We start from the raw sequence: 27671 nt of genomic DNA, 5'->3' as shown, positions 1-27671 counted from the left end.
GTAATGTAACAGCACAGCCTCTTTCCAATTTATAAAGATTTGATTCGATGTTTCTTATCTAGACAGACTCTTTAGCAAAAGTATATTCCTTAGTTAAAACGTTGCAAAAATGCCTAAAATATGTATTAACTGTTCTATTTTAGAATTCAATATAATCAGCCATCAAATTTTTTTGCAGCTTTTTTAATATCGTTTTCAGCTTACTTTACTTACTTTTTCAAAATTAATCCAACATGTGGCGCATTCATATTAGAGTAGGACTGTGACATATAATTATTAGTAGAGAGACGAAAAGACGACGGACATCGATGCATTATTTTGATTGAAATGTATACACTTGCGAGCATATTCCATTCGTTAATAGATTGAAGCCAAAAAGGTAAGTAAAAATAAAAGGGTACTAAGTAAGTAAATCTGGGTTAGAAGTGAGAAAGAAGCGCCTCGGAGAAGAAACAGGAGAGACAGGAAACTTTTGAATTTGTTTCTATTCTTGAAAGAAGTAATCGGTTCTTAAAGTTTCTGAAGTTACAAACATTCATCAAGCTAGGTCTAGTTATTCGAATTTGAGTAGCAGGTTAGTTAAAATTTTAATTTATAACCGAGCAATTTTTGATAAGAAGAAAGTAAATGACTTTTAAAAGACTTAAAAGCATTTTTTTACCTTGAGGGAAAAATTTTGTTAAGAATGAAACAGAAATTTGCTTCAGTGCAAGGTATAGACTGACTATCCGATGATTGTTTATTATTATGGATTGTTTGTTATTATTTGAGAATTTTTTCTCTGTTTTGAGGCTTGTAAACAACATCTATGCTATGCACTTCGGAAAGAATACTACAATCCATTTAGAGTTAAATTGTTGAAAAGGAAAATGAAGGGACAGATGCAGTTGGATGCTTTGAATTATTGACACTTCACTAGTAGAGCATGTTGACATTTCAGAGTGTGGGCTGGAATGGTGGTGGCATTCAAAAAGATGGCTCATCAAAAATTGATGCACCACTGGTTGACATTTGAGTTAAGCTTAATTGAATGGTCTATTTGAAAATAAGCGATTGGCGCTCTTTACTAATTAAGAATGGAAAGCAAAATTCTAGGCAAGAAGAATAGTTATTCAGGAACTGTCCTGATCGTTTTTTTTCAAAAAAACATGATTATGTGTGCGGGAAATTATGGCAAATTTAGAAAAATTAATTATGTGAAGTGAAAACACTGAAAAATTGGATTTTAATTTGTTCCAGTAATTTTTAATGCTCCATTAAGCATAACTGCCAAAATTAAGGATGAATTAGGAAGCTTAGAAAAAGAGCTTTGTTTTGATGAAGGCTGCCGATACTACCAAAGTATTACAGTTGACTAACTTATCCTTAGATGTTTCTTCTTTTCATCATCACTTTTTCTAAACTGTCGCAGAGCTAACATTCAACTTTCTTCAGTTTCTTATTCCACTGGCAAGTGCTTATTTACCTATCCACATATTCCTTTACCATTTCTTGTGCATCACTGGAGTATTCGCCAATCTTGCAATTGTCGTGGTACTACTGCGACCAGCAATGCGCAAGAATCATTTCAACGCCTTCTTAATTGCAATTGCATTATGCGACATGACGCTGATGGCTTCCTATTTCATTTTTAAACAGGTAACTTTGCTGTAAATTATTATGAAACTTGTTGAAAATATAATTAGACTTAAAATCAAATGAAATCAAAAAGGAGAGCATTAACACTTCACCAAACTTGATAGTACACTTAGCACTTGATACTCTTACCATTAGGTAGTCTGATTATCTAGACGGAATTATGAATGCAGCCATCATTCCACTATTCATCTCTTTTCAATGTGTGGGAGAGTGATTCCAGAAGGAACTAGCTTTTTGTTCAAATAAAAATAAGGAGATGCGTCTCTATTTTCAGAAGGACAATGATGCTAAAACTAATTAATTAATTCAATTAGTGTATTTGAGTTGATCGGTTAATCCTTCCAAGGATTTGAAAAGCTGACGTTAGAAAAAGGAAAAAGGGCTGACGTCATGTAGCAAAAATCTAATATTAAAAAAGATTGACAGTCTCTTTGATTGGTGTCAGTTTATTGGCTGATATCTAGCGATAAGAAAAACAAAAACTCATTAATTTCACTAATTTGTGTTTTCTGAAAGAGCATCGTATCTCGCAAAACATCACTTCAACCTTATTTGAAATTAATTCTAAGAATTGTTATTAATTTCTTTGTTCTTTTTTCCAATAAAGAAAAATATTTCATTTGCTTTATTTAGCGACTTTGAAAGGAATGAAAAGCAAAACACTTTTTTGAAAATTGTCCAAAAAACTATAAGGAATTAAAAATTTCAAAAAATTCACAAAAAATTTGAACAGGAAACTCAATAAAATATTTAATAAAACAATTTTCAATTTCCCATGATTGGACTGCTTCAAACATCAAATCAATATCATTGAGAAATTCTTAACAAAGGTGTAACTACATAGCTATAGATCTAAAGAATTTCGCAAACAATTAGACTTTCAAAAACTGCACTTATTTATACTTACTAAATTAAAAGAATCGGTACATGAAATCAGTTGCAAATCAAATAGGTTTCTGGTAGCTCAAAGGAGGAAATAGAGATAAGTCAATAGTGGAAATGAAATTAAGAGATGAAAGGTTCATTCCAGGTTGAGATATGCCACCCGTGGTACTTTACCTACTTCTGGATAGTGTTCACCTACTTTTATGCCATTCTATCTGTCTTTGTCCATTCATCATCTCTTTGGCTAACTGTTAACATGGCTGTTCTGCGATATTTGGTGTTGAAACGAAGTGCAACGTCAACATCGAAAATACCCATTGTTAATACATTCAGAGCTGCATTTATCGCAATAATTGCTGCTATCGTTATTTCACTTCTTGGTTCTCTGCCAAATATGTTAAGATATCAGGTGAATCATTTCGTTATTCGTGATAATGATGGCGATAATTATGATGGCAATAATAATAATAACAATAATAATAACATTAATAACATAATTGCTATTACTATTATTGTTAGTTAGTATCAATTCTAGCATAATATCAGTTCGTATGATCAGTAGCATTAACAAAGGGGGCAGTGGAAGAAATCACGGCGTCATCATTCCAATTGACCCACTCATTCGACAATTATTTAACATGTGTCATCGATGCAAATCTAATTTCAGATCCGTGACAGCGGTTACTTGAATGTGCCAGCATATTGTACATCAAATCAATCTGCATATGCCCACTACTATGTGGATAATCCAAAAGTTCATGCCTATAATATTGCTCAACCAGCATGGTGGACTTGTCGCTGGGAAAGGTTTAATTTCTGGGCTGCTGGTTGGTTTCTCGTAAATTTACTACATTTGACCTTCTGACTTTTGTACTGTTGAATATTTTGCTATGAATGATGAAGCCATCGAACCGTCACAATGGCTAGAGTAGTGTCACCATAGTGATCCAACGAATCATATCTTTATCAAATGCGTACCTGTATCTTTTGGTATTAACGTTTACAATTTTAATTCGTTTATCCGCAGATGCTAAGGTTGTCGGTTGTGAATTATGTTCAAGGAGAAATAAATTCAACTGCATTAAATTAGAGCCTGACGATACAGAGGGAAGTGGAACAGAGATTAAATTGCTTTGCTTGTTTTGCTGGTAAACAAATCAAGAAAAGACGGCTTAAGGCTCAAAGCATCTCTAGATAGCATACATTAAAGGCCTATGGACTTGTCTTTTACTGAATGGAAAAACAAGACATCCTTTTTTTCCCATTCTACTTAAAGTTCTCTTGAGGACTGACCAATTTAAAATTTCAACCTTGATTTAATGAAATTGTGAGAAAGAAAAGAAAAAACCGAGGGATCGACAAGAAACAAGAGAAAGGAATGGATAAACGATACCATTTCAATCACTTTTATTTTATTCTCTTTTCTTCTCAAAGTTGAAATTATAGAAAGTAGCCAGAAGGAACAATCAGTATTTCTAACATTTAACATTATTTTGCTTCTGTTAGATTGAACTTCTGTTGCAAAGATGATAGTGCATTTTAGGTTTGGTATTGAAATTGGTACCATGCTTGATGTTGACAATATTTATGACATTACTGGTACGTATGTTAATTGAAGCCCGCGAACGACGTATTCGCTTATGTCGCGGTCAAACAGGTGATAAATCTCAGGCCGAACGTACCACCACCATGTTAACCGCTATTGTCGCAGTTTTCTTGGTTACAGAATTACCACAAGGAATCCTTGTTTTTGCTATAGGTAACTTATTCAATTAATTATGGCAGGTAATGAACGACTTCAATAGCCACAAGTTTTAAACACCGAAATAATCAGTTGACACCTACGTCGCTATTTTTTGCATTACTTCTTTCTTAGAATCGTTCTTATTTTTCATACCTGTTCAACTGTCCAATTGCAGGTTTAAAACCAGGTATTCGATATGCGATGCAATATATCGGTGATTTTATTGATGTATTATCATTGATAAATAGCAGCTTCAATTTCATATTATGTGCCTTAATGAGTAATGTGTTTAGGCAAGTTTAAAGTACTCTGATTTCATCATTACTTCAATTACTTCAAGATTTCAAATTAAGCTTATAGTGTTAAAACTTCAAGTATTAGATAATTTCAATCATTAATTTGTTAATTTGCAGGCGAGAATTTTTGTTAACCTTTGGTTCCTGCTGTCCAAAACTCAGTGAAAATATCGGCGGTATTGGTTCCAGGGCATTAACGATGACACATCGAATTACACAGTCACAACGAAAAGAGCTCATGGCCGTCGTTAAATGTCCTGATGAAATGAATGATAATAATAATACTTACTTATGAATTATGTCAACAATTAGAATATTAAATTACTTCTGTAAAGGTTAATGGCTTAATATAAGGCCAGGACTTAAATATCCAAATTCAAACTGTTGTCAAAATTCAAAATTAAAAGTATGAAAAAAATGTAACAAAAAATTCAAAGAACTTTAAGAAGAATGATATGCGTTGAGAAAATAAATTCAACTGAATTCGGTTACAGATCTGTCAGTGGAAATCCATAACACCTGGCATTTAAATGACTTTCCACGTACACAAATTAAGAAACAAAGCTTCAAGTTGGAATTCTTTGTGCGACATGCATTTCCATAGTGAAAAAATCTATTTACTTAGAAGTGGAGGACAGAATGAAGTTCGTTCACTACTGAGAAAGTCGGCGACAATTAAAATCACCATGAATGATATTATGTGCAAAGATGTCAGAGCAATTTTTTGCGTAAAAAAAGTAGAAATTTGATGAATTAGAAATTTTTGCTGGGAAATTCACAGTCTTGTTCGTACATATGAATCTGATACAGATTTCGCGTAAGAATTTGAGCAACAGTTGTTGTTAGCGCCTTAAGATGTCTAAATAATCGAATTGCTTTCTTATACAAAAAATTGAGGATCCATCTTTCCATATACTTTCACTGATGGATTACTGAGTATCTAATCATTTGAATTCTATTTCCACTCCAATGGTTATTCCTTATATCATATCATATCATATCCGTCATCTTTTGAGAAAATGATGTCTTTTTAGTGATAGTAACAATCAATTTTAGATAAATATTGACATCAAATACTAATTAAGTGATACAGTGATAAACATATGCACCATTTAACCATTCTGAATTTATTTTCATTTCAGCAAAATTCATTCAACAGTATGTTCATTAAAAATATTTCAAACATCATTTTGGTAATTTAAACAATAAATTTTATAGAAACATTAGCAACGAAAAAAAATATAATTTATCACTAATAACATTCATTACTCAACCATTTTAATGCTTTTTGCTCCAAAAATGAAGCTATGATATTTATTAAAATTGATACTATTACCACTATTTTGATAATTAAAACAATAAATTTGCGGCAAATTAAGTCTTTTAAAGTAAAATTAAAGCTAATTTACGATAAATTTAAATCTTAAGCGATAAGCATCATTAGACTGAAGGAAAGAGAAGGTAGTCACTTTATGTCTGCAAAAAAGCTCTTGTTGTAGTGGATGATTTGAAAATTTAATTTATTATTTTGGGAGAGTTGTTGATTTCGGGGAGATTCGTTCGATGTAGATATAATTGGTAGAAGCAGTAGTACAGTAACTTGATAGAGAACAATTGAACTCTCCTGGTTCTTGGTAAAAAACAGTGCCGTCTTCAACAAGGGTGACTTCCTTATACAGCAATTAATGTGCACAAACAAAGTACATGATTTACAATAAGGGGTTGACCTGTCGAAAGAGCAATCGGTCTAACAAAAAGTTGTTTTACTTGGTTTACAAGCAATTCTATTTACTAGTTGACAAACTGCAAAGGACATAAATTAAGCAAAAGTTGTTAACCTCATAGATTCAAAGAAAATTACAATTAATGGCGATACAATAATGAGTTCAACCAAATGAGGAGTTGATATCGTGTAAACAATATATAAAAGAATTACAGGTTAAACATAAGATTGGAAACAAAACGTTATAAGCAGCATTTCATATAACATATTTCTTATCATATTTTCAACTCTCATATGGCATTTCAGACTTTTGCGATATTAAAATCCGCAACACTAATCACATAAGTTTTCACTACTCTTTTTTAACTTATTGAATTTTTCGATTAAAGACTGAGTTCGCAAGGAATAACTCTCATTGTGAAATCTTTAAAAGAAAAAAAATAATGCAAACGAAACAAATAGTCATGAAAATGTTATTAACTCCTTTGCATTCTGACTGATAAATCATCAATTAATATTGCTAACAGCATTGTTTGATATTCGCACAGATGCTTCCGTAGTTCATAAAAAGTCATTTCAGTTGATCTCCGAATTATTAAAAACTTAGATCACTTCTTATTGCTTAGTTCAGGTAAAAAAAAATGACATCTGATAATGAAATGCATAGAATATTGCTGTGATGAAAGGCAAAAATTGTCGTAAAGAATTTAGAGGAAATGTCGCTTGTGTTATCATTTTGCATTATTTAACTAGCGATGAGACGTTAAGTTAATTGATTAAAATAATATCTGGAATAAATATTCATAAGTAAATATAAAATGGAAAAAATTATGACATAAATCTCGGCATTGCTAAATTTCATTTTAATTAAATGTTAAAATATTGAAAAATACGAATTCATTAAAAAAAAAAAGGTAATTTGAACTTAATTGACTAATTTGTATGCATTGCATGGGTACTGGTCATTTACGGTTGGTCATTTGATCAGCATAAATAGTAAAATAAACTTTAATGATTAAGTTCCGAATAATATTTCAGAAGCAAAATTAATTAAACTTTTAATTTGCCACTGTTCTAATTAATTCTTACAATTGAAATTAATTTTTATTTCAAATTTAAATATCAAATTTTATGAAAAATCAATAATTTATCAGGGTTTTGCATATTAAACTATAAAATAAATGCCGGAATTGTCAAAATTTAATTTAATTAAATGTTAAAATATTAAAAAAATCAAATCATTAAAAAAATTGGATAATTTGAACTTGATTGATTATTTTATAAGCGTTGCATAGGCTTGGTTGATAAAATGGAATAACATTTGCATAAAAGAAACCGGTGAATAGCTGGAATTAAATGTCATTGAAATATTTAATCTGTGCAGTATTCAATAATCCTGTCTACTTTGTTTAATAAAGTATTGTATGTTGAGTGGTAAATAAAATATTGAATGAATTATTAGCATATTGTAAAAATTTTAAGTTTTAAATTTTGGTGACATCAGTTAACTAACAACTGAATTATATTAGCCTGTTTATTGCCTCCATGAGTATTGCTCTATTGGCAATATTGCTACTAATATTTTATTGGATTATTTGATTCAAAAATTTACCGATCATTTCCTTACTTTTTTTAATATTTATGCATTATTCCACATAATTATGAAATTCTTTTTCACATTAAGAGTTTGCAAGGTACTAAAGCTAAAATTGATATAAAAATTCAATTCTGTATTAGCGATTCACAGAATTTTATTGATTTACGATTTGTTTTTAAAAAATTTCAATTTCGCATCTCAATATTAACTTATCATTTTAAACTGATGTTTCAAATAATTTATGGTATTACTATGAGAAGATTCTGCATATTAGACTACGAAATAATTTCTAGTAATATCAAATTTTACTTTAATTAAATGTTAAAACTGTTAAAAAATATATATGCATTAAAAAAAGTTAGATATTTTGAGCTTAATTGATTAATTTGCATGCATTGCACAGGTACTGGTCATCTACGGTTGCTCATTTGATCAGCATAAATAACTAAATAAACTTTAAAAATTAAGTTTCAATCAATATTCGACTAGCAAAATTGATTAAATTTTTAATTTATCACGGTTTTAATTCATCCTTACAATTCAAATTAATTTTTATTTCAAATTTAAATATCAAATTCTGTGAAAATTTAATGATTTATTAGAGTTTTGTATATTAAACTATAAAATAAATGCTGGAATTGTCAAAATTTAATTTAATTAAATGTTAAAATATTATACATATCAATTGCTTAAAAAAAAAATAGATAATTTGAGCTTAACTGATTAATTTATAAGCGTTCCATAGTACTAGTTATTTACGGTGTGGTCATTTGACCAACATTAATAATAAAATAAACTTTAATAATTAAGTTTTAATTAATATTTGATAGGCAAAATTAATTAAATTTTTAATTTATCACGGTTTTAATCCATTCTTACAATTCAAATTAATTCTTATTTCAAATTTAAATATCAAATTTTATGAAAAATCAATAATTTGTTAGGGTTTTGTATATTAAACTATAAAATAAATGCTGGAATTGTCAAAATTTAATTTAATTAAATGTTAGAATATTGAAAAATATCAATTCATAAAAAAAAAATTAGATAATTTGAACTTAATTGATCAATTTATAAGCGTTGCATAGATACTGGTCACAACATCGTGGTCATTCGATCAGCATAAATAATTAAATAAACTTTAAGAATTGAGTTTTGATTAAAATTTCAGTTGTGAAAATAATAAAATTTTTAAGTAGTCATAGAACTAACTCATTTTTACAATTAATACTAATTTTTAATTTAAATTTAAAATTGATTTTTGTGAAAATCCTATAATTTGTAAGGATTTTTGCGTAATAAACTGGGAAAAAATCCTGCTATTATCAAATTTAATCTTAATTAAATGTTAAAATATTAAATAATATCAAATCATTAAAAAAATAGATATTTTATACATAATTGATTGAATTTTATGCGTTTCAAGGTACTGGTCACACACACCGTGGTCATTTGACAAGCAAAAATAATAAAATAAACTTTAGAAATTAAGTTTTAATCAATATTTTATTAGCAAAATTAATTAAATTTTTAATTTTTCACGATTTTAATTCATTCTTACGATTAAAATTAATTTATATTTCAAATTTAAATAATACATTTATAAAAATCCCATAATTTGTACGGGTGTTTTGCATACTAAACTAGGTAAGAAGTCCTACTATTATCAAAATTTAATTTCAAAGGATGTTAAAAGTATTAAAAAATATCATTTAATAAAAAAAAATTGATTATTATATACGCATAGTGCAGGAACTGGTCACATACATTGTTGTCATTTGACATCTTAAATAATGAAATAATGCTTAGGCTTAGGCTTAGGGTGTACTTAGGCTTAAGCTTAGGGTATACTTAGGCTTAGGCTTAAGCATTATTTCAAATCTAAAAATCAATTTTGGTGAAAATTTTATAATTTGCAAGAGTTTTTGTATATTAAACGGGAAAATAATTTCTAGTTTTCTCAATTTTGATTTTAATTAAATGTTGAAACTATTAAAAAATAGCAATTCATTAAAAAAAGTTAGATATTTCGAACTTAATTGATTAATTTGTGTGCATTTCATAGGTACTGGTCATTTACGGTGTGGTCAATTGACAACATAAATAAGAAAATAAACTTTAATAATTAAGTTTTAATTAATATTTGATAGGCAAAATTAATTAAATTTTTAATTTATCACGGTTTTAATCCATTCTTACAATTCAAATTAATTCTTATTTCAAATTTAAATATCAAATTTTATGAAAAATCAATAATTTGTTAGGGTTTTGTATATTAAACTATAAAATAAATGCTGGAATTGTCAAAATTTAATTTAATTAAATGTTAGAATATTGAAAAATATCAATTCATAAAAAAAAAATTAGATAATTTGAACTTAATTGATCAATTTATAAGCGTTGCATAGATACTGGTCACAACATCGTGGTCATTCGATCAGCATAAATAATTAAATAAACTTTAAGAATTGAGTTTTGATTAAAATTTCAGTTGTGAAAATAATAAAATTTTTAAGTAGTCATAGAACTAACTCATTTTTACAATTAATACTAATTTTTAATTTAAATTTAAAATTGATTTTTGTGAAAATCCTATAATTTGTAAGGATTTTTGCGTAATAAACTGGGAAAAAATCCTGCTATTATCAAATTTAATCTTAATTAAATGTTAAAATATTAAATAATATCAAATCATTAAAAAAATAGATATTTTATACATAATTGATTGAATTTTATGCGTTTCAAGGTACTGGTCACACACACCGTGGTCATTTGACAAGCAAAAATAATAAAATAAACTTTAGAAATTAAGTTTTAATCAATATTTTATTAGCAAAATTAATTAAATTTTTAATTTTTCACGATTTTAATTCATTCTTACGATTAAAATTAATTTATATTTCAAATTTAAATAATACATTTATAAAAATCCCATAATTTGTACGGGTGTTTTGCATACTAAACTAGGTAAGAAGTCCTACTATTATCAAAATTTAATTTCAAAGGATGTTAAAAGTATTAAAAAATATCATTTAATAAAAAAAAATTGATTATTATATACGCATAGTGCAGGAACTGGTCACATACATTGTTGTCATTTGACATCTTAAATAATGAAATAATGCTTAGGCTTAGGCTTAGGGTGTACTTAGGCTTAAGCTTAGGGTATACTTAGGCTTAGGCTTAAGCATTATTTCAAATCTAAAAATCAATTTTGGTGAAAATTTTATAATTTGCAAGAGTTTTTGTATATTAAACGGGAAAATAATTTCTAGTTTTCTCAATTTTGATTTTAATTAAATGTTGAAACTATTAAAAAATAGCAATTCATTAAAAAAAGTTAGATATTTCGAACTTAATTGATTAATTTGTGTGCATTTCATAGGTACTGGTCATTTACGGTGTGGTCAATTGACAACATAAATAAGAAAATAAACTTTAATAACTATGTCTTTTTTAATATTCGAGAAGTGATATTAATAAGATTTTTAATTTGTCGTAGATTTAATTCATTTCTGCAGCTAAAATTAATTTTTGTTTGAAAGCTTAAGATAGAATTTTATGAAAGTTTTATGATTTGCAATGAATCAAAACCTTTTTTGTATATTAGACTTTTTTCTATAATTTCTAGTAATATCAAATTTTACTTTAATTGAATGTTAAAACTGTTAAAAAATATATTATTCATTAAAAAAAGTTAGATATTTTGAGCTTAATTGATTAATTTGTATGCATTGCACAGGTACTGGTCATCTACGGTTGCTCATTTGATCAGCATAAATAACTAAATAAACTTTAAAAATTAAGTTTCAATCAATATTCGACTAGCAAAATTGATTAAATTTTTAATTTATCACGGTTTTAATTCATCCTTACAATTCAAATTAATTTTTATTTCAAATTTAAATATCAAATTCTGTGAAAATTTAATGATTTATTAGAGTTTTGTATATTAAACTATAAAATAAATGCTGGAATTGTCAAAATTTAATTTAATTAAATGTTAAAATATTATACATATCAATTGCTTAAAAAAAAAAATAGATAATTTGAGCTTAACTGATTAATTTATAAGCGTTCCATAGTACTAGTTATTTACGGTGTGGTCATTTGACCAACATTAATAATAAAATAAACTTTAATAATTAAGTTTTAATTAATATTTGATAGGCAAAATTAATTAAATTTTTAATTTATCACGGTTTTAATCCATTCTTACAATTCAAATTAATTCTTATTTCAAATTTAAATATCAAATTTTCTGAAAAATCAATAATTTGTTAGGGTTTTGTATATTAAACTATAAAATAAATGCTGGAATTGTCAAAATTTAATTTAATTTAATGTTAGAATATTGAAAAATATCAATTCATAAAAAAAATTAGATAATTTGAACTTAATTGATCAATTTATAAGCGTTGCATAGATACTGGTCACAACATCGTGGTCATTCGATCAGCATAAATAATTAAACAAACTTTGAGAATTGAGTTTTGATTAAAATTTCAGTTGTGAAAATAATAAAATTTTTATTTAGTCATAGAACTAACTCATTTTTACAATTAATGCTAATTTTTAATTCAAATTTAAAATTGATTTTTGTGAAAATCCTACAATTTGTATGGATTTTTGCGTAATAAACTGGGAAATGTTAGGGTTTTGTATATTAAACTATAAAATAAATGCCGGAATTGTCAAAATTTAATTTAATTAAATGTTAATATATTGAAAAATATCAATTCCTTCAAACAAATTGATATTTTGAGCTTAATTGATTAATTTATAAGCGTTGCATAAGTACTGGTCATTTACGATGTGTCAATTGGCAACATAAATAATAAAATAAGCTTTAATAATTAAGTTTTAATCAATATTTGATTAGCAAAACTATTTCAATTTTTATTTTTTGACGGTTTTAATTCATTCTCAAAATTATAATTGATTTTTATTTCAAATTTAAATTTTATGAAAATTCATTAATTTACTAGAATTTTGCATATTAATCTACAAAATAAATCCCAGCAATATCAAAAACTAATTTTAAATAAATGTTAAAATATTGAAAAATATCAATTCATTAGAAAAAAATGGATAGCAGTGGTAGATTATTACTCAAAAGCAATGCTTGAAAAGAATGAAAAGTGGGGATATGAAGAATTATTTGCCTTAAAGAGTTCAACAGCCTATATAAAAGGTACGCATATGACATTTGTAGGTATTTCCAATCCGCAGGAAATTGCAGATCTAGTCAGTTACTTGCGTGTCAACTAAGTGATGGTCAGGTTGCTATACCAAAATAACATGGATTACAGCATTACTTTGCTTGATGAAGACAGTAAGTACATAGCGCACATTGCGAGCTACAAAGGAAAAAAAAAAAGCTTCCATAGTCTTTTTTGGTGGATTTTCATTCAATATGAAAGGAATTAGAACAGCTGCTATTTAAAAATTTTGTCAAGAAACTCATATAGCATTTGTGTTATTTGATTACTTTGGTCATGGTTATTGGTTAGTCAGGTGCTGATTATACTGATTACACGATGAGTGATTGGCAAAAAAATTGTGTTAGAGTAACTCGTAACGGCAAGCAAATAATTATAGGTTCAAGCATGAGACGGTGCCTGATGTTGCTCAATGCTCTCCAACTTTCAGAAAGAATTGCAGCACTAATTGGTGTATCGTCTGCTTCTGACTTTACTGAAGATTTAATATTCTATCAGTTATCCGAAAGCAAAAAGAAGAATTAGATTCTAAAGGAGTAATAGATTTTACTTCTGAATATACAAAATTTTCATTAAATATACAAAATAACTAAAAGCTTGGTATAGAAGATGAAAATGGCAAAAAAAGCTTCTTTTAAATAAAGAGACAATAGATATATAAACTGCCCTGTGCGTTTATTGACGATAATGCTATATTCCTTACCAACTTCGTTAAATTTAGTCAAGAAGTTGAGGTGCATCTGATGAAGACAGTAGTAGGTAGAGCATAACATGTCTGACAATCGTTCATTGGAATTTTTACTTCAGATGATTTAGAGAGTTTTTGCTGTGTTTAGGACTCATCATTTTGCAAGGGAGATTTCATTTGGGAGAGCGACCAGAACCGAACTAGGCGCACATACCCACTTAGATGGTTTGGGGAGTGAGTTTTTGCTGGCTGATTAAAGACTCATAATAATGCAGAGGAGATTTTAAGTGAGGGCAGCGAGCAGAGCCGAGCTAGCCGCACTCAATGCCACAAGCTAATGCCCTACCAACTAAGCCACACCCACTCGAATTATTCAGGGAGCCTTTGTTGGCTGTGTAATTGCACACTAATTTAGTACTCATCATAAGGTAGGGAACGATCTTCCTGGAGAGAGTGAGCAGAGCCGAACTAGCCGCACTCAGTACCACAAGCTGATGCTCTACCGACTGAGCCACACCGACCAAAGCAATGTGCTTCTCTCATACATAAGTACAAAAAGAAAGCAGCAAAAAAAGTCAGTGGATTATTTAAGCAATTGACTATTGACTCCTCTACTTCAGACTGTGTTGTTCCCCTGATAAAACAGTTGCAGAAGCAATTTCATTATTGAAAAAGCTTCTGGTATTCCTGTGGTTGATCAATGCAAGTTAGTCAGAGTTTTAAGTAACAGAGATATAAGGTTTATTGATGGTTAAAAAAATCAGAAAAAAGTATAAAAGTCCCCGAGGTAATGACAAAAGAGAAGTTAGTTACAATACGGGAGCGCTTCAGCAATGAAACTATTGCATGAGAATAGAATAGAAAAGCTTTTGGTCATAGATAAAAACACCTACTCTATAGATTTGATCACAGTTAAAGATATTAAGAAATACAATAGATACCCTAATTCATATAATGATACTTAAGGGCGGCTCAGAGTTGCCGCTGCAGTTGGTACTGGTAAAAAAGATGGTATAGAAAGATGTGAAACTATGGTCAGAGAAGAGACTGCCGTAATTAATGTTGATGCAGGTGTTGATGCAATGAAGATTAGAATGGAACCTAGATCAACATGCACAACAAGTAGTGGGTGTAGGTGTGTCACAATTTTCTGTAATTCAGAACGTTACAAAAACATGTAAAGCAAGAAAAGTAAGATTGACTATCAAATTTTAATTTAATTAAGTGTAAAAAATATTAAAAAAATACCAATTCATATTAAAAAAATAGAAAATTAGAAACTAATTTGATATTTTATATGCATAGTGCGGGAGTTGGTCACATACATTGTGGTCATTTGACGTCATAAATAACAAAATAGACATTAATAATTTGGTTTTGAACAATATTCCGGTAGCAAAATTAATTAAATTTTTAATTTATCACGGTTTTAAATCATTTCTTACAATTGAAACTAAGTTTTATTTCAATGAAAATCCCACAATTTGTAAGAGTTTTTGCATATTGAACTAGGAAAAAAGTCCTACTATCATCAAATTTTATTTTAATTGAAATCAAAACTATTAAAAAATAGTAATTCATTCAAAAAGATATTTACTTTCAGCTTAATTGAATAATTTTTATGCATTGCATGGGTACTGGTCACGTACATTGTGGTCATTTGACCAGCATAAATAATGAAATAAACATTAATAATTGAGTTTTTCATAAATATTTAACAAGTGAAATTAATAAAATTTTTAATTTGTCCTATATTTAATTCATTTCTGCAGCTAAAATTAATTTTTATTTCAAATTTAAATATCAAATTTTCTGAAAATTCATTAATTTACTGGAATTTTGTATAATAATCTACAAAAAAAATGGTAGTAAATATCAAAAACTAGTTTTAAATAAATGTTAAAATATTGAAAAATATCAATTCATTAAAATAATGGTTATTTTGAACTTAATTGATTAATTTGTGTGCATTGCATAGGTACTGATCGCATGCATTGTGATCATTTGACCAGCAGAAATATTAAAATAAACTTTAATAATTAAGTTTTAATCAATATTTGACTAGCAAAACTATTTAAATTTTTAATTTTTGACGGTTTTAATTCATTCTCACAATTATAATTAATTTTTAGTTCAAATTTAAAATTCAAATTTTGTGAAAATTCATTAATTTATTAGAGTTTTGCATATTAAATTACATAATAAATTCTAGCAATATCAAAAATTTATTTTAATTAATATATATATATATATATATATATATAAATGTCAAGTCATTAAAAAAAGTAGATATTTTGAACTTAACTGAGTAATTTTTATGCATTGCATGAGTACTGGTCACATACATTGTGGTGGTCATTTGACCAGCATAAATATTAAAATAAACTTTAATAATTAAGTTTTAACCAATATTTGATTAGTAAAACTGATTAAATTTTTAATTTGTCACGTTTTCAATTCATTCTAACAATTAAAAATAATTTTTATTTCAAATATAAATATCAAATTTTAAGAAAATCGTATAATTTTTAAAAGTGTTTGTATATTAAACTGTGAAATAAATCCCGGGTTGGTCAAAATTTATTTTAATTAGATGTTAAAATGTTAAAAAATATTAGATCGTTAAAAAAAAAAAAAGATATTTTGAACTTAATTGATTAATTTTTATCCATTGCATGGGTACTGGTCATATACATTGTGGTCATTTGGTCAGCACAAATAATCAAATAAACTTTAATAATTGAGTTCTGAATGATATTTCAGTAGCAAAATTAAATAAATTCACTGTTTTAATTCATTCTTACAATTATAATTTGCGACAACTGCTTACTCCTTATAGGTATTGCGATTTTTAATGTTCACGCTGAGAATAGAAATGATGAGCGGAGGGAAGAAATCGTAAGTTCTCTTAGGCAGTGAGCTTTCTGCTGTGGTAGTAAATTCTATTTCTCTTGTCAGTTGGCTACCATCCGTTTCCCGAAAGAGACAAAAAAAAGAAAAAATTTTTTAGAAGAAAAAAGGCCTTTGTGGACCAGTTTTGATAAAATTCTTTATCTCTACAAATCGTTCACATGAGATTTACAACATAACTGAAAACATCAGAATGGAAAAAGAAACAAAAGCAGCTTTTTCAAAGTTAATCATTCAGACAAGCAAGAGATGTCTTGTCGAGCCAAAACAACAAAAAGTGAGGAGAAGCCTAAAATAAGCTCCAACAAAGCTGGATTCATCGATTTAGCACATCATATCCTATCTTTCGACAGATCCATGTCTTGAGTCCTAAAAATTTTGAAGTGAACTTGTCTAAATTACAGGAAGCAAAGAGCAAACATATCCAACAGCGTAAAGCGTTAGGTCGCAAAAAGTAATATATGTGATGAAACGATCCGGAAAATTTGCACAAAGCTTGGAACAACCGAGAATAAAAGAAAGAAACGAAATTTAAAATCTACGATGCTCTGAATGATGGATGTATTTGTGGAAATTTTTTCGTTGAACAGGTATCGGGAGATTGGCACTTACAAGATTAATTTTTGAATAGAAATAAAAAAATAAATTGAAAATCTCATTCTGATTACAAATCCTTCAGAACGCTTCATTCTTTTCACCGCTATCAATGTGATTAACATGTTTCTTTCTTTCAATAAGTATTTTTTTCAAATAAGAGCAATCAAATAAGTATTACCTGCTCAGAACTTTATCTAATTAATTCCTTCAATTAAGTTTCCTAACGCGACAGAAAGATATGGGAAATCTAAGCTGTGAAATATTTATTTCTTTGGGAATTATTTTCTTGCCAAATCATCTTCTTGACCTGCCAACTCGGTAACTGACCAGTCATCCCACAATCATCAAGCGAATCATCCCACAATTCATAATGCTTAATAATGCGTACTATATGATGTTCAATTTAAGCTAAAATTAGTAAATATGCAAATTTCAGCATCAGTTCGTCTTGGCATGGGCGACTTCATTTTCATTAGTTTGCTGGTAGATAAAAGCCTCCGCGACACGTAGTACAATGTGCGTTGCTGACTCAATGGCTGGCTGGCTGGCTGGCATACTCACCCTGGCAGTACTGTCTAGCTACGATGAACCCACTACAGCACTATCTGTTCCGATCGATTACCATCGCTGTACTGTTACATTCCGGCATTTATCTGTTCGTCGAACCATTCCATAATCGCATAGTGATGAGCACAAAATTATTTACCTGTAGACAAAACAGAACTGTCTACACCATATGACTTCTCCAGTTGCAGGCAAGTTCATCAGTTCATAAATTTGATACATGCCAAAGATCATAAGGGATATCTTAGCGACAGCATATTTTGCATTAAAAAACAATACAATGAAATCAACGCTACATTATGAAAGAAATAACGAATAAATAAAAGAAAGTGAATGCATGGCTAAAAAACACCAAAAATATGTCTACAACACCTGGGATTCCCAGGCCGTCTCCGATCCAAGTACTAACCAGGCCCAACGTTGCTTAACTTGACAGATCGGACGAGATGTCGTGCTTTCAACGTGGTATGGTCGTAGACTATTGTTACAAATATGTTGAAGCATAAATCACATCCAATCGATAATAGCACACATTTATTGTAGCGATGATTTTTACTTCACTTCAAGCAACATTTGCGCCCAAATTTATTATTCAACAATATTTCAATTGCTAAATTTACATTATCACTGGAACAAAACAGATTGCAAGTAGAGAAAAATTTCGATCTTCATGCATTCAAAGTAAGTAATATAGATTGATGATATATTTTATACAAATGATAAAACCTGAGCAAAATCTCATTCTTGCTAAAAGCATTTATTATTGTCCCACAAATATGCAGGACGTTCCAAAATTTTACTTCAAGCCACAGTAGCCTAAACTCTGGGCCGAAACATTCAATTACCTCAAACTTGGGTAATTAAACCGTCGACCATACCTGCATCATTATCATATAGTTGTTGTGTATTCAACATTCAGCTGATTATTTTTCGGCGAACAGATCAAACTGTGATCCATTTTTTATCACTTTCGATAATAGCACACATTTAATTGTAGCGATGATTTTTACTTCACTTCAAGCAACATTTGCGCCCAAATTTATTATTCAACAATATTTCAATTGCTAAATTTACATTATCACTGGAACAAAACAGATTGCAAGTAGAGAAAAATTTCGATCTTCATGCATTCAAAGTAAGTAATATAGATTGATGATATATTTTATACAAATGATAAAACCTGAGCAAAATCTCATTCTTGCTAAAAGCATTTATTATTGTCCACAAATATGCAGGACGTTCCAAAATTTTACTTCAAGCCACAGTAGCCTAAACTCTGGGCCGAAACATTCAATTACCTCAAACTTGGGTAATTAAACCGTCGATCATACCTGCATCATTATCATATAGTTGTTGTGTATTCAACATTCAGCTGATTATTTTTCGGCGAACAGATCAAACTGTGATCCATTTTTTATCACTTTCGATAATAGCACACATTTAATTGTAGCGATGATTTTTACTTCACTTCAAGCAACATTTGCGCCCAAATTTATTATTCAACAATATTTCAATTGCTAAATTTACATTATCACTGGAACAAAACAGATTGCAAGTAGAGAAAAATTTCGATCTTCATGCATTCAAAGTAAGTAATATAGATTGATGATATATTTTATACAAATGATAAAACCTGAGCAAAATCTCATTCTTGCTAAAAGCATTTATTATTGTCCACAAATATGCAGGACGTTCCAAAATTTTACTTCAAGCCACAGTAGCCTAAACTCTGGGCCGAAACATTCAATTACCTCAAACTTGGGTAATTAAACCGTCGATCATACCTGCATCATTATCATATAGTTGTTGTGTATTCAACATTCAGCTGATTATTTTTCGGCAAACAGATCAAACTATGAACCATTTTTTTTATCACATTTAATGCATGTCTAAAAACACCAAAATTATGTCTACAACACCTGGATTCCCAGGCCGTCTCCGATCCAAGTACTAACCAGGCCAACGTTGCTTAACTTGACAGACTCGACGAGATGTCGTGCTTTCAACGTGGCATTGTCACAAATATGTTGAAGCATAAATCACATCCAATCGATAATAGCGCACATTTATTGTAGCGATGATTTTTACTTCACTTCAAGCAACATTTGCGCCCAAATTTATTATTCAACAATATTTCAATTGCTAAATTTACATTATCACTGGAACAAAACAGATTGCAAGTAGAGAAAAATTTCGATCTTCATGCATTCAAAGTAAGTAATATAGATAGATGATATATTTTATACAAATGATAAAACCTGAGCAAAATCTCATTCTTGCTAAAAGCATTTATTATTGTCCCACAAATATGCAGGACGTTCCAAAATTTTACTTCAAGCCACAGTAGCCTAAACTCTGGGCCGAAACATTCAATTACCTCAAACTTGGGTAATTAAACCGTCGATCATACCTGCATCATTATCATATAGTTGTTGTGTATTCAACATTCAGCTGATTATTTTTCGGCGAACAGATCAAACTGTGATCCATTTTTTATCACTTTCGATAATAGCACACATTTAATTGTAGCGATGATTTTTACTTCACTTCAAGCAACATTTGCGCCCAAATTTATTATTCAACAATATTTCAATTGCTAAATTTACATTATCACTGGAACAAAACAGATTGCAAGTAGAGAAAAATTTCGATCTTCATGCATTCAAAGTAAGTAATATAGATTGATGATATATTTTATACAAATGATAAAACCTGAGCAAAATCTCATTCTTGCTAAAAGCATTTATTATTGTCCCACAAATATGCAGGACGTTCCAAAATTTTACTTCAAGCCACAGTAGCCTAAACTCTGGGCCGAAACATTCAATTACCTCAAACTTGGGTAATTAAACCGTCGATCATACCTGCATCATTATCATATAGTTGTTGTGTATTCAACATTCAGCTGATTATTTTTCGGCGAACAGATCAAACTGTGATCCATTTTTTATCACTTTCGATAATAGCACACATTTAATTGTAGCGATGATTTTTACTTCACTTCAAGCAACATTTGCGCCCAAATTTATTATTCAACAATATTTCAATCGCTAAATTTACATTATCACTGGAACAAAACAGATTGCAAGTAGAGAAAAATTTCGATCTTCATGCATTCAAAGTAAGTAATATAGATTGATGATATATTTTATACAAATGATAAAACCTGAGCAAAATCTCATTCTTGCTAAAAGCATTTATTATTGTCCCACAAATATGCAGGACGTTCCAAAATTTTACTTCAAGCCACAGTAGCCTAAACTCTGGGCCGAAACATTCAATTACCTCAAACTTGGGTAATTAAACCGTCGATCATACCTGCATCATTATCATATAGTTGTTGTGTATTCAACATTCAGCTGATTATTTTTCGGCGAACAGATCAAACTGTGATCCATTTTTTATCACTTTCGATAATAGCACACATTTAATTGTAGCGATGATTTTTACTTCACTTCAAGCAACATTTGCGCCCAAATTTATTATTCAACAATATTTCAATCGCTAAATTTACATTATCACTGGAACAAAACAGATTGCAAGTAGAGAAAAATTTCGATCTTCATGCATTCAAAGTAAGTAATATAGATTGATGATATATTTTATACAAATGATAAAACCTGAGCAAAATCTCATTCTTGCTAAAAGCATTTATTATTGTCCCACAAATATGCAGGACGTTCCAAAATTTTACTTCAAGCCACAGTAGCCTAAACTCTGGGCCGAAACATTCAATTACCTCAAACTTGGGTAATTAAACCGTCGATCATACCTGCATCATTATCATATAGTTGTTGTGTATTCAACATTCAGCTGATTATTTTTCGGCAGAACAGATCAAACTGGATCCATTTTTTATCACTTTCGATAATAGCACACATTTAATTGTAGCGATGATTTTTACTTCACTTCAAGCAACATTTGCGCCCAAATTTATTATTCAACAATATTTCAATTGCTAAATTTACATTATCACTGGAACAAAACAGATTGCAAGTAGAGAAAAATTTCGATCTTCATGCATTCAAAGTAAGTAATATAGATTGATGATATATTTTATACAAATGATAAAACCTGAGCAAAATCTCATTCTTGCTAAAAGCATTTATTATTGTCCCACAAATATGCAGGACGTTCCAAAATTTTACTTCAAGCCACAGTAGCCTAAACTCTGGGCCGAAACATTCAATTACCTCAAACTTGGGTAATTAAACCGTCGATCATACCTGCATCATTATCATATAGTTGTTGTGTATTCAACATTCAGCTGATTATTTTTCGGCGAACAGATCAAACTGTGATCCATTTTTTATCACTTTCGATAATAGCACACATTTAATTGTAGCGATGATTTTTACTTCACTTCAAGCAACATTTGCGCCCAAATTTATTATTCAACAATATTTCAATTGCTAAATTTACATTATCACTGGAACAAAACAGATTGCAAGTAGAGAAAAATTTCGATCTTCATGCATTCAAAGTAAGTAATATAGATTGATGATATATTTTATACAAATGATAAAACCTGAGCAAAATCTCATTCTTGCTAAAAGCATTTATTATTGTCCCACAAATATGCAGGACGTTCCAAAATTTTACTTCAAGCCACAGTAGCCTAAACTCTGGGCCGAAACATTCAATTACCTCAAACTTGGGTAATTAAACCGTCGATCATACCTGCATCATTATCATATAGTTGTTGTGTATTCAACATTCAGCTGATTATTTTTCGGCAAACAGATCAAACTATGAACCATTTTTTTTATCACATTTAATGCATGTCTAAAAAACACCAAAATTATGTCTACAACACCTGGGATTCCCAGGCCGTCTCCGATCCAAGTACTAACCAGGCCCAACGTTGCTTAACTTGACAGATCGGACGAGATGTCGTGCTTTCAACGTGGTATGGTCGTAGACTATTGTTACAAATATGTTGAAGCATAAATCACATCCAATCGATAATAGCACACATTTATTGTAGCGATGATTTTTACTTCACTTCAAGCAACATTTGCGCCCAAATTTATTATTCAACAATATTTCAATTGCTAAATTTACATTATCACTGGAACAAAACAGATTGCAAGTAGAGAAAAATTTCGATCTTCATGCATTCAAAGTAAGTAATATAGATTGATGATATATTTTATACAAATGATAAAACCTGAGCAAAATCTCATTCTTGCTAAAAGCATTTATTATTGTCCCACAAATATGCAGGACGTTCCAAAATTTTACTTCAAGCCACAGTAGCCTAAACTCTGGGCCGAAACATTCAATTACCTCAAACTTGGGTAATTAAACCGTCGATCATACCTGCATCATTATCATATAGTTGTTGTGTATTCAACATTCAGCTGATTATTTTTCGGCAAACAGATCAAACTATGAACCATTTTTTATCACATTTAATGCATGTCTAAAAAACCCCAGGCCGTCTCCGATCCAAGTACTAACCATCAACCGTAGACTATTGTTACAAATATGTTGAAGCATAAATCACATCCAATCGATAATAGCACACATTTATTGTAGCGATGATTTTTACTTCACTTCAAGCAACATTTGCGCCCAAATTTATTATTCAACAATATTTCAATTGCTAAATTTACATTATCACTGGAACAAAACAGATTGCAAGTAGAGAAAAATTTCGATCTTCATGCATTCAAAGTAAGTAATATAGATTGATGATATATTTTATACAAATGATAAAACCTGAGCAAAATCTCATTCTTGCTAAAAGCATTTATTATTGTCCCACAAATATGCAGGACGTTCCAAAATTTTACTTCAAGCCACAGTAGCCTAAACTCTGGGCCGAAACATTCAATTACCTCAAACTTGGGTAATTAAACCGTCGATCATACCTGCATCATTATCATATAGTTGTTGTGTATTCAACATTCAGCTGATTATTTTTCGGCGAACAGATCAAACTGTGATCCATTTTTTATCACTTTCGATAATAGCACACATTTAATTGTAGCGATGATTTTTACTTCACTTCAAGCAACATTTGCGCCCAAATTTATTATTCAACAATATTTCAATTGCTAAATTTACATTATCACTGGAACAAAACAGATTGCAAGTAGAGAAAAATTTCGATCTTCATGCATTCAAAGTAAGTAATATAGATTGATGATATATTTTATACAAATGATAAAACCTGAGCAAAATCTCATTCTTGCTAAAAGCATTTATTATTGTCCCACAAATATGCAGGACGTTCCAAAATTTTACTTCAAGCCACAGTAGCCTAAACTCTGGGCCGAAACATTCAATTACCTCAAACTTGGGTAATTAAACCGTCGATCATACCTGCATCATTATCATATAGTTGTTGTGTATTCAACATTCAGCTGATTATTTTTCGGCAAACAGATCAAACTATGAACCATTTTTTTTATCACATTTAATGCATGTCTAAAAAACACCAAAATATGTCTACAACACTGGGATTCCCAGGCCGTCTCCGATCCAAGTACTAACCAGGCCCAACGTTGCTTAACTTGACAGACCGACGAGATGTCGTGCTTTCAACGTGGCATTGTCACAAATATGTTGAAGCATAAATCACATCCAATCGATAATAGCACACATTTATTGTAGCGATGATTTTTACTTCACTTCAAGCAACATTTGCGCCCAAATTTATTATTCAACAATATTTCAATTGCTAAATTTACATTATCACTGGAACAAAACAGATTGCAAGTAGAGAAAAATTTCGATCTTCATGCATTCAAAGTAAGTAATATAGATTGATGATATATTTTATACAAATGATAAAACCTGAGCAAAATCTCATTCTTGCTAAAAGCATTTATTATTGTCCCACAAATATGCAGGACGTTCCAAAATTTTACTTCAAGCCACAGTAGCCTAAACTCTGGGCCGAAACATTCAATTACCTCAAACTTGGGTAATTAAACCGTCGATCATACCTGCATCATTATCATATAGTTGTTGTGTATTCAACATTCAGCTGATTATTTTTCGGCAAACAGATCAAACTATGAACCATTTTTTTTATCACATTTAATGCATGTCTAAAAAACACCAAAAATATGTCTACAACACCTGGGATTCCCAGGCCGTCTCCGATCCAAGTACTAACCAGGCCCAACGTTGCTTAACTTGACAGATCGGACGAGATGTCGTGCTTTCAACGTGGTATGGTCGTAGACTATTGTTACAAATATGTTGAAGCATAAATCACATCCAATCGATAATAGCACACATTTATTGTAGCGATGATTTTTACTTCACTTCAAGCAACATTTGCGCCCAAATTTATTATTCAACAATATTTCAATTGCTAAATTTACATTATCACTGGAACAAAACAGATTGCAAGTAGAGAAAAATTTCGATCTTCATGCATTCAAAGTAAGTAATATAGATTGATGATATATTTTATACAAATGATAAAACCTGAGCAAAATCTCATTCTTGCTAAAAGCATTTATTATTGTCCCACAAATATGCAGGACGTTCCAAAATTTTACTTCAAGCCACAGTAGCCTAAACTCTGGCCGAAACATTCAATTACCTCAAACTTGGGTAATTAAACCGTCGATCATACCTGCATCATTATCATATAGTTGTTGTGTATTCAACATTCAGCTGATTATTTTTCGGCGAACAGATCAAACTGTGATCCATTTTTTATCACTTTCGATAATAGCACACATTTAATTGTAGCGATGATTTTTACTTCACTTCAAGCAACATTTGCGCCCAAATTTATTATTCAACAATATTTCAATTGCTAAATTTACATTATCACTGGAACAAAACAGATTGCAAGTAGAGAAAATTTCGATCTTCATGCATTCAAAGTAAGTAATATAGATTGATGATATATTTTATACAAATGATAAAACCTGAGCAAAATCTCATTCTTGCTAAAAGCATTTATTATTGTCCCACAAATATGCAGGACGTTCCAAAATTTTACTTCAAGCCACAGTAGCCTAAACTCTGGGCCGAAACATTCAATTACCTCAAACTTGGGTAATTAAACCGTCGATCATACCTGCATCATTATCATATAGTTGTTGTGTATTCAACATTCAGCTGATTATTTTTCGGCAAACAGATCAAACTATGAACCATTTTTTTTATCACATTTAATGCATGTCTAAAAAACACCAAAAATATGTCTACAACACCTGGGATTCCCAGGCCGTCTCCGATCCAAGTACTAACCAGGCCCAACGTTGCTTAACTTGACAGACCCGACGAGATGTCGTGCTTTCAACGTGGCATTGTCACAAATATGTTGAAGCATAAATCACATCCAATCGATAATAGCAACATTTATTGTAGCGATGATTTTTACTTCACTTCAAGCAACATTTGCGCCCAAATTTATTATTCAACAATATTTCATTGCTAAATTTACATTATCACTGGAACAAAACAGATTGCAAGTAGAGAAAAATTTCGATCTTCATGCATTCAAAGTAAGTAATATAGATTGATGATATATTTTATACAAATGATAAAACCTGAGCAAAATCTCATTCTTGCTAAAAGCATTTATTATTGTCCCACAAATATGCAGGACGTTCCAAAATTTTACTTCAAGCCACAGTAGCCTAAACTCTGGGCCGAAACATTCAATTACCTCAAACTTGGGTAATTAAACCGTCGATCATACCTGCATCATTATCATATAGTTGTTGTGTATTCAACATTCAGCTGATTATTTTTCGGCAAACAGATCAAACTATGAACCATTTTTTTTATCACATTTAATGCATGTCTAAAAAACACCAAAAATATGTCTACAACATCTGGGATTCCCAGGCCGTCTCCGATCCAAGTACTAACCAGGCCCAACGTTGCTTAACTTGACAGACCCGACGAGATGTCGTGCTTTCAACGTGGCATTGTCACAAATATGTGTTGAAGCATAAATCACATCCAATCGATAATAGCACACATTTATTGTAGCGATGATTTTTACTTCACTTCAAGCAACATTTGCGCCCAAATTTATTATTCAACAATATTTCAATTGCTAAATTTACATTATCACTGGAACAAAACAAAACAGATTGCAAGTAGAGAAAAATTTCGATCTTCATGCATTCAAAGTAAGTAATATAGATTGATGATATATTTTATACAAATGATAAAACCTGAGCAAAATCTCATTCTTGCTAAAAGCATTTATTATTGTCCCACAAATATGCAGGACGTTCCAAAATTTTACTTCAAGCCACAGTAGCCTAAACTCTGGGCCGAAACATTCAATTACCTCAAACTTGGGTAATTAAACCGTCGATCATACCTGCATCATTATCATATAGTTGTTGTGTATTCAACATTCAGCTGATTATTTTTCGGCGAACAGATCAAACTGTGATCCATTTTTTATCACTTTCGATAATAGCACACATTTAATTGTAGCGATGATTTTTACTTCACTTCAAGCAACATTTGCGCCCAAATTTATTATTCAACAATATTTCAATTGCTAAATTTACATTATCACTGGAACAAAACAGATTGCAAGTAGAGAAAAATTTCGATCTTCATGCATTCAAAGTAAGTAATATAGATTGATGATATATTTTATACAAATGATAAAACCTGAGCAAAATCTCATTCTTGCTAAAAGCATTTATTATTGTCCCACAAATATGCAGGACGTTCCAAAATTTTACTTCAAGCCACAGTAGCCTAAACTCTGGGCCGAAACATTCAATTATCTCAAACTTGGGTAATTAAACCGTCGATCATACCTGCATCATTATCATATAGTTGTTGTGTATTCAACATTCA

At 30.0% G+C, this 27671-nt stretch overlaps 2 protein-coding genes and 6 non-coding genes across 8 annotated transcripts; 2 read left to right on the top strand and 6 right to left on the bottom strand.

Moving 5' to 3' along the window:
* Positions 1–1551: 1551 nt before the first annotated feature.
* On the top strand, positions 1552–4858 carry Bma-dmsr-2 (conserved hypothetical protein,hypothetical protein; the record flags this gene model as incomplete). The annotated part of the gene is made up of 6 exons (XM_001897465.2): positions 1552–1638; positions 2669–2932; positions 3191–3350; positions 4067–4282; positions 4443–4554; positions 4681–4858. 6 exons carry the CDS (start codon positions 1552–1554, stop codon positions 4856–4858), a joined length of 1017 nt encoding a protein of 338 aa, XP_001897500.2.
* Positions 4859–9590: 4732 nt separating this feature from the next.
* Positions 9591–9607, bottom strand: Bm15636. Its single transcript, XR_006228016.1, has one exon. It is a non-coding gene; the product is annotated as an Unclassified non-coding RNA Bm15636 (non-coding RNA).
* A 3397-nt stretch (positions 9608–13004) lies between these two features.
* Positions 13005–17810, top strand: Bm17590 (Uncharacterized protein; the record flags this gene model as incomplete). Its single annotated transcript, XM_043079540.1, has 3 exons — positions 13005–13098; positions 14760–14924; positions 17737–17810. The coding sequence occupies 3 exons, from the start codon at positions 13005–13007 to the stop codon at positions 17808–17810; spliced, it is 333 nt and encodes a 110-aa protein (XP_042935474.1).
* Positions 17811–19086: 1276 nt separating this feature from the next.
* Positions 19087–19184, bottom strand: Bm15927. Its single transcript, XR_006228035.1, has one exon. It is a non-coding gene; the product is annotated as a small nuclear RNA Bm15927 (small nuclear RNA).
* A 349-nt stretch (positions 19185–19533) lies between these two features.
* Bm15929 lies at positions 19534–19637 on the bottom strand. The gene has a single exon (XR_006228037.1). It is a non-coding gene; the product is annotated as a small nuclear RNA Bm15929 (small nuclear RNA).
* Positions 19638–19771: 134 nt separating this feature from the next.
* Bm15549 lies at positions 19772–19888 on the bottom strand. Its single transcript, XR_006227938.1, has one exon. It is a non-coding gene; the product is annotated as a 5S ribosomal RNA (ribosomal RNA).
* A 270-nt stretch (positions 19889–20158) lies between these two features.
* On the bottom strand, positions 20159–20263 carry Bm15928. Its single transcript, XR_006228036.1, has one exon. It is a non-coding gene; the product is annotated as a small nuclear RNA Bm15928 (small nuclear RNA).
* A 349-nt stretch (positions 20264–20612) lies between these two features.
* Bm15931 lies at positions 20613–20717 on the bottom strand. Its single transcript, XR_006228038.1, has one exon. It is a non-coding gene; the product is annotated as a small nuclear RNA Bm15931 (small nuclear RNA).
* Between the last annotated feature and the right edge of the window lie 6954 nt (positions 20718–27671).

This window comes from Brugia malayi (genome assembly GCF_000002995.4).
Source record: "Brugia malayi strain FR3 genome assembly, contig: Bm_v4_Chr3_scaffold_001, whole genome shotgun sequence".
In the NCBI taxonomy this organism is placed as follows: domain Eukaryota; kingdom Metazoa; phylum Nematoda; class Chromadorea; order Rhabditida; family Onchocercidae; genus Brugia; species Brugia malayi.
The sequence above is the reverse complement of the archived record's forward strand: the minus strand, read 5'-3'. Positions and strand labels throughout refer to the sequence as shown.